The sequence below is a fragment of the Carassius auratus genome, unplaced genomic scaffold, assembly GCF_003368295.1.
Source record: "Carassius auratus strain Wakin unplaced genomic scaffold, ASM336829v1 scaf_tig00014003, whole genome shotgun sequence".
Taxonomy (NCBI): domain Eukaryota; kingdom Metazoa; phylum Chordata; class Actinopteri; order Cypriniformes; family Cyprinidae; genus Carassius; species Carassius auratus.
The window spans coordinates 8,285-20,749 of NW_020524465.1; the positions used below are offsets into that span (position 1 = coordinate 8,285).

At 36.5% G+C, this 12,465-nt stretch overlaps 1 protein-coding gene across 1 annotated transcript; it reads left to right on the top strand.

Annotated features, from left to right (window-relative positions):
• Window positions 1-8,548: 8,548 nt before the first annotated feature.
• On the top strand, window positions 8,549-11,922 carry LOC113074218 (interleukin-8-like). The gene is made up of 4 exons (XM_026246974.1): window positions 8,549-9,026; window positions 9,126-9,255; window positions 10,724-10,792; window positions 10,932-11,922. The coding sequence occupies exons 1-4, from the start codon at window positions 8,960-8,962 to the stop codon at window positions 10,963-10,965; spliced, it is 300 nt and encodes a 99-aa protein (XP_026102759.1). The 5' UTR covers window positions 8,549-8,959; the 3' UTR covers window positions 10,966-11,922.
• The last annotated feature ends 543 nt before the right edge of the window (window positions 11,923-12,465 follow it).

Sequence of the window (12,465 nt, forward strand, 5' to 3'; positions counted from 1 at the left end):
TTTTTGTTACAATAAACAATACTTGCATTTGGATCCTACCCTCTCCTTGTGTTTCTCCTAAACCCAACCGTCACAGTTTAATAATAGTTTGTTCCTTTACAGCAGCATTAACACAGACAAATAGTAAAGGTTATATGTTATGGTTCAATTAAAGGACTGAGACAAAACACTTGTGACTCCTGCACTGTAGATTAGAAAAAATCATGTTAATCTTGCATGTGACAAACTAAAAATAACATAGCTTATGTATGCTGTTGTGCTTGGAATCAAATAGCAATTTCAAAACATGCAACCTCTGTGCACACAAACAGTGGTGGGGAATAAATTCTTCACATTCTTATTCACTCAAACTTTATATAAGTTGTAAAATAAAACATTTAAGTGCAAAAGAAGAAAAGAGGGGCATGCCTCTGCTAACCAAGTCTACTTTTTCCATGGATATTTTTGGCTACCCTTGACTGATTCAAGCAGTCTTTTGTCCTTTTGTGCAGCCAGAGAAAAGTCCTTACATGACAGGTCAAAGTTCACAGTTATTTGAAGTTCATTTTTGATGAGCTCTGTGCTGCATCTGTTTCTTGAGTCTGACCATTTAATGTTCATCAGAGAGAAAATCCTCTCTACAAAGGCATTTGAGCCTGGCACACTGAGGACGAATGAAACAATCCTGAACATGTTGATCAAGTTGGCTTTCCCTAGAATTTAGAAAACTGTAACCCACTTCTCACTGGTGGATTTTGTGGTATCCTGTGTGGCTTTCTTTATTTCTTCCTTACTAGCACAAAACTCTTCATAGAGTTGGTCCATACTCATGTCTCTGTCATTTTGAGGGAAACCACCCCCTGTTTCAGGTCAGTGAAGGAAAGCTCCTTATGTAGGCCGATTGGTTTCAGTTTCATCATTACATTTTCTGATTAGAAATCAAACCATTTGTCAACATATGCAATGACAGAGTCATACAACTCCAGAAAGTCATTTTTTGCTTTGATCTCTGTGCTGCTGACACTTGTTTGTCCATCAGCTGCTTGGTCTGGTATCTAAAAAAGCTGTCTTCTTTCCGCTGAAGCATCTTCACTTTGAATTTTCCCACCTCCTCGTAAACATCTGGGACGCAGAGATTAGTTTCCTCCAGCTTTCTAACAAGTGTGTCAAACACACACCCCACGTTGTGGAAAAAGCACAGATAAATCTCAGCAGCTGCAGTTTTTTCTTCCTCCTCAAAAGTCCTCCTCAGTGCCAAAGGACAGGTCTCCCCAAGGGACCTGAAATATGAGGTGAGAGCTGGCCAGCTCTGCAGGAGACGATCAACAGCTGGATGAAGAGACAACCATCGCGTGCAAACATGACGCAGAATTTCACGCCACTCAATGTCAACAAAGGCAAATATTGCACGCAGTTCCTTTCTTCTGGAAGCAGATACTGAGAAGTGGCCAGGCATGTGCAAGGGGTGGGGTGGGGGCGTTGGGTGCTTGAGCACCTGCCCCTTTGCTCCTTGGTGCCCCAAGTGCCCTTTTGTCAAAGCAAAATTTTCTGAATTTTTTATTTTTTTTTCATAACGTACTCTTTTGTGAATGCCTGCCCATGCCCAATCTAAATTTTAGTAACATTTCTGAATAATAATTTAGCCATCAATAAGATGACCCACATGATGACCTTTCACCTGACGACGACTGGGAAGATTCGTCAGGCCACGCGCACATTTTTTTTAATTGCTAGAGGATATTTTCAACACCGCGGAAGCTGGTAAGTGGTGTTTCATTCTCAGCGAAGTGATTTTTATTTTATTTACTTATTATTATTTTACGACGTGATGTGAGAACATGCAGATATGTTGCAGTGTGTAGCTGTAGTGTAGAAGTAACGTTAGCGTGCTGTTTGAGGGAGAATCGTTTCACAGGCATCGAGGGCAGAGGCGTCATGCCCATTCAAAGAGTTCTGGGCAAAGTGGATTTTAAATGCAGCTTCCAAGTTCAATGCTAAATTCAAATCTGTGTTCGCTTTTATTAACAAATATGTACAGAACAAAACTGTTTGCCAGGGGTACAAACATTAAAATAAATAAGGTTACAAAGAGTATACAGAATAAACATTAGTTGCATAGAAATTTTTCTAGAATAGAATTTGTTTTTAAAGCCTTTGATTGTTTAAGATCATTGATGGTGGTGCTGTAATGAGATAGCTCTTGTAGAAATAGGTGAAATAATGGCTTGCTGTCAGTCCATTTTCTTTTATGAATGTGAAATTTTCCTAAAAATAAAACAAGTTGTACAAAAAAAATCAAGTCCTTTTCCAAATTAATGTCCTCAAAGTAAAGAAGAACGTCCTTCTCCTGCAAATATAATGACTGTCCTGTTTTCCTTTCAATAAAATTTTGTACATTCATCCAGAACATTTTAGTAAACACACAATGATAAAACAGATGCTCAATAGTTTCTTCATTTGAGCCACAGAAAGTACATGAATACTCAATATCAAACTTAAATCTTTCTAACGTCTTTTTTGCCGGATATATTCTATGTATAATTCTGAAAGATACTTCTTTTATTTTATTGTTTAGACAGAATTTATTACTCATCAACCACATTTCTTTCCAATTAATATCCTTATAAAGAGATGTCCAAAATTTTTTAGCAGGAGGAACCATAACATTAACCAAAAGGTTTCTAATGTAATTACTTGAACATTTGTTTCTTGTAACATCTACACTTCCCAGAAAAATTTTGTTAACAGGAGCTGTCACAAAAAGCTCTGTTCTGGATCCAATCAAAAGCTGCAAAACATTCCTTGGAATAGCAGCAAAAACAATGTCATATTCTTTTGGTGTAACTGCAATATCAAATTTAGAAATAAATTCTTCAAACAATAACAATTGACCATCCGAATTCATAAGTTGTGAAACCAAAACAATACCATTATTAATCCAGTTTTTGTTGTACAAAGATCTGTTTTTATACTGAATACTCCTGTTATTCCAAATGTAATAATTTGTAGGTGAGAAATTATGTTTGTACACCAGTTTCCATGACAGCAGAGCTTGCTTGTGGAAATTAGCTAATTTTACAGGCAATTTATCAGGGTTATAGTCACACTTCAACACGAAGTTGAGTCCTCCAATTGAATTAAAAATGAATTTAGGGAAAGCATTCCAAATATTATCTTCTTCTTGAATTAACTTAGTAAGCCATTTAATTTTAAAAGTATTATTTACTGTTTCAAAACAAAGAACCTCCAGACCTCCATTTTGTCTTGTGTTACATAATACCTCTTTTTTAAGATAATGACACTTATTTCTCCAGATGAAATTGAAAAGAGTTTTATCTAGTTTTTTAAAAACTGTAGTAGGCATTCCCAAAGCCAGAGACACATAAACAGCACGTGATATTCCTTCAGCTTTGGACAGTAAAACTCTGCCATTTAAAGAAAGATCCCTCATTAACCACATGTTAAATTTTTTTGTTATTTGCTCAACTACTGGGTCAAAGTTTAAGTTGTTACGGGATTTTTCATTTTTATCAATAACAATGCCCAAATATGTGAAGGTACTCTTTACAGGGATATTATTTATCGACGACATATTGCATTCCCTTAAAGGTAATAACACCGACTTACTTAAGTTCATTTTAAGTCCCGATACTTTTGAAAACGTCTCTATACACTTAACCACTTTTGGAACTTCATACTTATTAGCTAGAAAAATTGCTGTATCATCTGCGAGTTGTGATAATTTAAATGCTCTATCTACTGCCGTGATGCCCTTGAATGAACTTTTTTTAATGTGTAGAGACATTATTTCAGTGACAAGAAGAAATAAAAAGGGACTCAGAGGGCACCCTTGTCTTATACCCCGATGGATGTCAAATCTTGGGGTTGTGCCATGGGCCAGTCCAACAGAGCTATTACAATCTTTATAAAGTGTATTGACTGCTCTCAGAAATCTGTCTCCAAAACCAAAAACCTGTATAGCCTTAAACATAAACTGATGACTAATCGTGTCAAAAGCTTTATAAAAATCGACAAATAAAACAAAACTATCATCTGAAATATAATCATTGTAGTCAATCATGTCCAAAATTAAACGGATGTTATTACAAATATTTCTCCCAGGCATAAAACCAGATTGTTCCTCCCCAATAAGATCATCTAATCCTAATTTTAATCTTTTGGCAAAGATCATTGCAAATATCTGTGCATCATTATTTAATAAACTAATTGGCCTCCAATTTTCGATACTTAATTTATCTTTCTTAGGTTTAGGAATTAATTTAATAAGGCCTTGACGAAGGGTGGGTGGTAATTCTCCTTTGTCTATGGCTTCTTCAAACACTGCAACTAAAAATGGGGCTACACTTTCACCAAATATTTTGAAAAATTCATTTATCAAGCCATCACTACCAGGAGACTTATTGTCTTTAAGGGAGCCAATACAACTTTGAACCTCTGCTAAACTGATCCTCTGGTCACAAATTGATTTAAATCCCTCATCAATACCTCTAATGTCTTTTTCAATACCTTTTAAAAATAAGTTAGTGTTATCTACACTTTCAGTGTTAAAAGTAGCATATAACTTTTGATAAAAGTCAACAACATGTCGCGATATAAGATTTTGGTCTTCACACATCTGGTCATTAATTTTAAGTTTAGAGAGGGAGGATAATTCATAATTCCGTTTTTCCAGATTAAAAAAATATTTTGTACACTTTTCCCCTAACTCCAGCCGTTTCTTCCTTGATCTGATAAAGGCCCCTCTGGCTTTATCTTCATAGATTTTGTCTAATTCAAGTTGCAATGCTGCCAATTCACCAAGTTCCCTTTCAGAAAGATCTGTTAATTCAGATAATTTCACAATTTTGGCAATTATTTGTGTTTCATTTTCTCTTTTGGTTTTGGCAATTCTCTTTCCAGATATTATAGCTAAATTCCTAATTTCAAATTTCATTAATTCCCAACATTTACCAAAATTATTTATTGTATTAGCTTGTCTCCAGTATTTATCAATAATGTTCTGTGTTTCTTTCTTAAATTGTTTATTTTGTAGTAGTGTTTTATTTAATTTCCAATAATCTCTACTGGAGTTAATTATAAATGCAGCCATGTTGACCTTGATAATAACAGCACGGTGGTCAGTAAAAACTGCAGGCTCTATTATAACTGAATCCACTCTATTTTCAATGTCTGAAGAAATCAACCAGAAGTCTAAACGAGATTGTTGAGATCTATCCTTGTTTGACCAGGTATATGCCTTTTGATTTGGGTTTCTGTGTCTCCATATATCAATGAGGTCCATTCTATTACAAATATTGTTTAATTCACATGCACAATTGTTCTTTGGGGGCCATCTATCCACAGTATTATCCAAAACAGTATTAAAATCCCCACCCCAGATAACCTTGGCATTAGGGAATGATAATAGCAGCTGATTTATTTTGTCTTCTAACATAGAAAATAAAGTTTTATTAGATTGTTTATTGTTGGATGCATATATATTAGTAATGACAAACTGAAAGTGATCAATATCCACAAGAAGAATTATCCACCTGCCATTTTTGTCTGAGAGATACTTGATAATGTTACCTTTAAATTTTCCCTGTAAAATAGCTACTCCTGCCGATCTGTTACTACCAAATGAAAACCAAACATTCTTCCCCCACTGACTTCTCCAAAATGAAACGTCATCTTCTGAAGCATGCGTTTCCTGTATAAAATAAAAGTCAGCACCTTTGTTTTGACAGTACAAAAATAAACATTTCCTCTTTAACAAGTTTTTGATACCCCTGGCATTTACAGTAAGAATAGAGATTGACATTAAGAACAAAAATAACTCCCAAAAAATAACTCTGAACAAACTTTTAGTTCCTAAGCTTGAGTACAAACTGAAACTACAAAAATCGCTGCACTTGTAAATATCATGCCATAACAGAATATTGTGTACTTCGTAAAACTGATACATTTAGAATATAAACTCGTTATTATATCACTACACCATCTTTCCACACTACACTTTACCTGTCACATCATTTAATTTCTTTACCATTCACATACGCCCTATCTCCAACAAAGTAGGCTTTGTCACCCTTCTTCCTAGCTGCTTCCACCATTGGCCATAGACGACTGCGGGTGGCTCGATCAGCCGCGGTCAGATCCTCTTTGAAGTGAAGTCGGTTGTTCTTTAGGTAGTTGTTTGCCTTGGAGCCTTTCCACAGCACATCCCTGGACGTTCTTGATATGAACTTGATGATCACTGGACGCGGGGGCTGGTTTTGTCCTCCTTCCTTAGGTCTCCCGATTCTGTGAGCTACATCCACCGCTGCAACAACCATCTCAGCCTCCTCGGCAGGTAGCACTGCTCGACAGATATCTCGAACTTGCGATCTGACTTGGGCGTCCCCTTTTTCAGAAACACCGTGCAGACGGAGGTTATGTCGTCGACTGTAGCGATCAGACTCATTCACCTTCTGTTCCATCTCGTTAACTTTCTTTTGGAGCAGATCACACTTGTTTTTAAGAGCGACATGTTGATTTTTTAAATCGACGACTTCTTGGTGGCAGAAATCCAGAGACTTTTTCAAGCCATCAATTTGGACGGTGTTGTAATGAACGGCTTGATCGGTTTTATCCGCCCTTTCATTTATCTTTTCTATGACGGCTGAGATTATTGTGTTTTGTAGCTCATACAGTGACGGTTTATCTTTTGAGTCAGGACTACTGTTTTTGCTTTTTTTAGCTTTGTGCTTCTGTGGTGTGTTCGGAGATGAAATACATTCTTCCCCGGAATTACTCACGCAGGCATAAGAATACATCTCTTGAATGTTACATTTTTCTGTGATTGAAGCACACTTCGTAGTTTCCATGGAAATTTCCATTTGACACAGTTCGGTTTTATCGGTTTCCATCATTAGCTTGTACGTTAGCTAATGCTATTCCCGTAGCTCCGTAATACTGCAGTTGCTGATTTAAACAGAGATAAGATATTTTGTGACAGTTCTTTTAACCTTCCAGAAGTATTCTATAGCATTGGATGGCAATGAAAGAGGTTCCAAAGAAAAGTTGTGCAGTAATTCCTATAAAAATCGGCTGACTCGTTAACGTACGTGTGGACCGGTCGCCATCTTCCCGTCCGAGAAAACGCATCTCAGACCCTGTTGCACACCGGTGCACGCCGTTTCCAGGAAACATGACGTTCAACCCTGAAACCGTAGCAAAACGTTGCGCACAGTTTTGAACTTGAACATACCCCAGGTGTGAGGTGTCGTGTGTGTGTTACCATGTCGGTGATCATTCTCAAGTGTCGTGATCAGCACTGCTGTTGTATCAGTGGTTAGATCAGCGCAGTAGTAAAAAAAACGGTTTGTGAAGGACAAATCAATTAGGCTCAAATTGCGGGATGTCCCGCCTAATTCGGGACAGTTGGCAACCCTAGACAAAGCATTAAAGCAACAATGGGGAAATGCTGTCCCCTCAATGCTAATGTAAACACTGGTTGGATAAGGATTCAAAATTGGATATGAAGATGAAATCTGACACATAGCTTCATTGTTAAAACTGATAAAATAATTGCTGTCTGTGATTCTATATGGGCTGTTGCAATAATTTTGAAAAGTAATAGCTCGCATCAACATATGGAAAAAAATAACTATGAACTAGTTCATTTTTGGAACTGTGTGAACTTAGTTACAAATTTTGTAGTTTGAACTATGAACTGAACTAGTTCATTTTTAAATTTGTGAATTGAACTTTGAACTAGTTCATGTAGAAAGTGAACTTTCCCAACACTGCAGGTGTGGCATATCAAGATACTGATTACACCGCATGATCATTGCACAGGTGTGCCTAAGGCTGGCCACAATAAAAGGCCACTCTAAAATGTGCAGTTTTGTCACACAGCACAATGCCACAAATTTTGAGGGAGCATGCAATTGGCATGTTAACTGCAGGAATGTCCCCCAGAGCTGTTGCCCATGAATTGACATTTCTCTACCATAAGGCATTTCAGAGAATTTGGCAGTTCATCCAACCGGCCTCACAACCGCAGACCACAGTGTAACCACGCCAGTCCAGGACCTCCACATCCAGCATCTTCACCTCCAAGATTATCTGAGACCAGTCACCTGGACAGTGGACAGCACTTTGGACAGTTGTTCTCTTCACAGATGAATCATGGTTTTCACTGTTCAGGGCAGATGGCAGACAGCGTGTATGGCTGATGTCAACGTTGAGGATCAAGTGGGCCATGGTGGAGGTGGGGTTATGGTATGGGCAGGCGTATGTTATGGACAATGAACACAGGTGCATTTTATCGATGGCATTTTGAATGCAAAGAGATAGCGTGATGAGATCCTGAGGCCCATTGTTTTGCCATTCATCGACGACCATCACCTCATGTTGCAGCAGGATAATGCACGGCCCCATGTTGAAAGGATCTGAACCCAATTCCTGGAAGCTGTAAACATCCCAGTTCTTGCATGGCCAGAATACTCACTGGAAATGTCACCCATTGAGCATGTGTCTGGGATGCTCTGGATCGGTGTATACGAAAGTGTGTTCCAGTTCCTGCCAATATCCAGCAACTTTGCCATTGAAGATGGGTGGACTATCATTCCATAGGCCACAATCAATGACCTGATCCACTCTATGCGAAGGAGATGTGTTGCACTGCGTGAGGCAAATGGTGGTCACAGATACTGACTGGTTTCCGAATGTTGTGTGTGTGTTTCATAGGTCAATAGACATTTGGTAGCACTTATACTGCTTCTAAATGTTTTTATTACAGAGTGAAATTGAAGAACGAGTTCCTGGGAAGAGAAGAATGCTGAGAAATCATAATTGCACAAACTTTTTTTTTATGTTGTGTGGGAGGGACTGTCTTTAAAAGGGAGAGTGCAGGGCGCTGTATTCTCACAACCAACAGACTACAGCTTTTTCATCTCTTCACTAGTGTTGCTCTGCACCATACTGGCTCAGAAAAATGAAACTCACAGTATCAGCTTTCGTGCTTTTGATCTGCACAGTTGCACTGCTGTCCACAACAGAGGGTAAGCAGACTAACATTCATTTATCATGCTTTTTGACATTTTTGATGAATATTTCATGCAAGTCTTACAGTAACTCACTCTCTCTCTCTGTCACTGCAGGTAGACCTGTTCGCCCACCGCTACGTTGCAACTGCCCTCAAATGTATTCAGCTCCAGCAATTCCAGCTGATAAAATACTCTCATTGAGGTTTTTTACTGCTGGACCACAATGTAAAAATGAGGAGATCATGTGAGTAACTTCACAGACTGATAAATATCTAAAGTTCACTACCAGTCAAAATATGCTTTTTTACAAAAATAAAAAACAAACTTGTCCCAAGGTGCATCCTGGGATACATTTTAAACAGGCATGTTCACACATATAGACCTCAAAGTGGGCTTGAGCACATGCCCTTTTTCTTTCTGGAGAAAGTTTCTCTATTATTATTAAATGAATTAATCAAAATCAGGTTATTAGAAAATTAGACCATTATCTAAAAGACAAAAGGCAAATATAGTTAATTTGTCTTGCTAACATCCATGACCCCTAAGAGCTACCATGTAAGTTTGCTAAAGTTTAGCTAAGGCATTAGGAAATCTAGGAGCTTAGACCAATGCATGTTTTTTTTTTTTTTTTCCAATCCATGATTTTTTTTTTTTTTTTTTTTTTCATAAAATAAAAATGCATTTAAATATCAGTATTTAACATTGTTTAAAATATCAAAATGGTATTAATGCATTTGTAACTGCAGAATAAATACATTATTATTGCATGTTCTGCATTAAACAGATTGTAAATGCATCTAAAGTCTCCTTCAAATGCAGCTTCTGTTTTCTCTGCATTGGAAAGATTAATTTTGTCAATACTGATTTAATTTGCTTGGTAACAGCCCAAATTGCTTATTATTCTAATTGATTGATTCAATTTAAGAATTTGACTGAAAAGACAATGCACACTTTTAGAAAAAAAAAAAGGCTTGATAAAGGTAAAAATGCTCATAAAAGGAACAGAAAAAAAGATTCATTTCTATCATTGCTGTGAACTGATCACCACACAGAATATTTAGAATATCAGAAACCTTAGGAATCTGCTCTCCAAATTGGTCCTTAAGATATCAGCACAATAACACACTACCCAAAATATCATCTTACTATCGTTATCAATAAAGTCCCAGAAAATGTTCAGATAAATATATTTGACCTGGCCCTGGATAAGCAGCAGAAGAAGAATGAAATATATTTTTGGAAATCTTGCACACTCCTAATATATTTAGAATTATTATTATTATTATTTTTTTTTTTAAACAACAAAAATATGTATGTGCACATTCCTGCATTTATACATCATTTTAGGAGTTCACATGTGATGAACACTTGTTGATGATTTCTTTGCTAATTTCAGTGAATCTTCTATAAAAATTTACGATCAAGGAAGTGTACAAATACTTGAGTGGTAGTGTGATGCTTCATGGATCGTTCATCTAAATGGAAAGATTAGCAGAATGCCTGAGCTGTTCTTTACAGTTTTTATTTTTAATTTATTTAATGTATTTTTTTAAATCATAAGTCTTGCTTTTTGCCTGACAGTTGTTTTTGTATTTTTGGATTAACTGCTCAATTAGAATGATGCGGCCAGAATGTGACTCGTGTATCATTTTATGCAGTGGTTAAGAGTAATTCTATCATTTTTAAAGAATGACATAATTTGTTACTTACAGTGCCAAAATGAAGAAAGGAGAGATGTGTCTTGATCCTACGAAAGACTGGGTAATTTCTCTCAAAGAAGAGTAAGTTCTTGTTTATGATGGCTATAATTATCCGTCTTAAAATGATTCATGATGTGAATTTTATATTGAATGTTTTCACTGCAGCACTTTGGTGCACCTTTTATCCTTCAGACACTAACACGTTTCTTCATGTTTGCAGAATCAACAAGAGAAACATCAAGAGTCAACAATGAATGAATATCACGGTTCAAAGAGCGACTGAAGAAACTGATTCAACTACTTCTGTAATATAGAATTTTGTAATATCTGGGTGATACTTTAAGTATAATATATAAATGTGTTGTCACGACCATCTGCTTATTAAAAGTGAACTTACATGAACTTCATTATATCTTATGAAATTATATTGATTGTTATTGTCTGAATTGCAGAGGCAGACAAAGTACACAACTTCATTACTTGAGTGAAGTATAGATACTACTGGTCAAATGCTACTCCACTACAAGTGAAAGTTGTAAAGATAGCCTTTTACTTAAAAGTATGAAATTACATGCTTTTAAAAGTACTTAAGTATCAAAAAGAAAGTAAATTCATTGTTTTTTGGCACATTATTGTATACTTACAATGATGGTCAGAGGCCAATAAGCAAATTTGGCCAGGATCCCGGGGTTACACCCCTACTCTTTTTCAAAGAACATCATGAGAATTTTAATGACCACAGAGAGTCAGGACCTTGGTTTAATGTCTCATCCGAAAGACTTTTGTCAGTATACTGTAGTGTTCCCATGACCACACCCTTGACCAGTTTTTACAGTAATTTACCAGTAGGACAGAGTAGTAAGACTTTTTAAATCTTAAAAACTATTGTATTGCCATAGTTTAACTACAATTAATTTGTTAAATTTGTGATTGCAGTATTTTTACTACAAATTGCATAATTATGGTAACCATAGTGAGAGAATAGTAAATTTGTGAAAAATGGGATTTTACTGCAAATAGCCCACCATAGTTAAACAAGTTACTATAGTAAAAACTGGTGGTCAGTTTTCAAAAGCGCTTTAATGAGTTAACTCATACACATGCAAGTTCACATAGAATAAAAGCTAAATTTTCTTTGTCATGTAGATCAAAGTGTATGTAATTTTTATTTACTGTATGCCGATCATTATATTCTTTTATCATAGCACCTGGCCTACGTAAGGCGTCACATACAGTTGTCTCTTTAAAATCAATGTGGTAAATAAACAGATTACACCACACTATAAATATGTGACTTTTTCATGTTTTATTATCATATTTGCCTTTATTGAGCACACAATAATACAGACGTTAATTTAGCAGGGGAGGTCCCGAGGTTGCCAGATTTGCATAACAAATTAGCCAAGCATCCTTTAAAAGATACGCGGGAAACTGCAGGCTTAGAAATACTGTAAATACTGTAAGTTGGCAACACTGGAATGTCCTGGCAGAACGCAGGCCGGGTTTTTGCATGAAAAGGGTTTAGTGAATCTGAAAATGCACACGCTGGAACAACTGCTACATAACGACTTTCTGCTTAGGGACCTTGAAATAAATGTAGCGGAGTAAAAAGTATGATATTTGTCTTTGAAATGTAGTGAAGTTGAAGTAGCAAGTTTCTGTAAAAAATGATACTCAAGTAAGGTACAGATACTCAAAAAGTGTACTTAAGTACAGTACTCAAGTAAATGTACTTTGTTACTGTCCACCTCTGC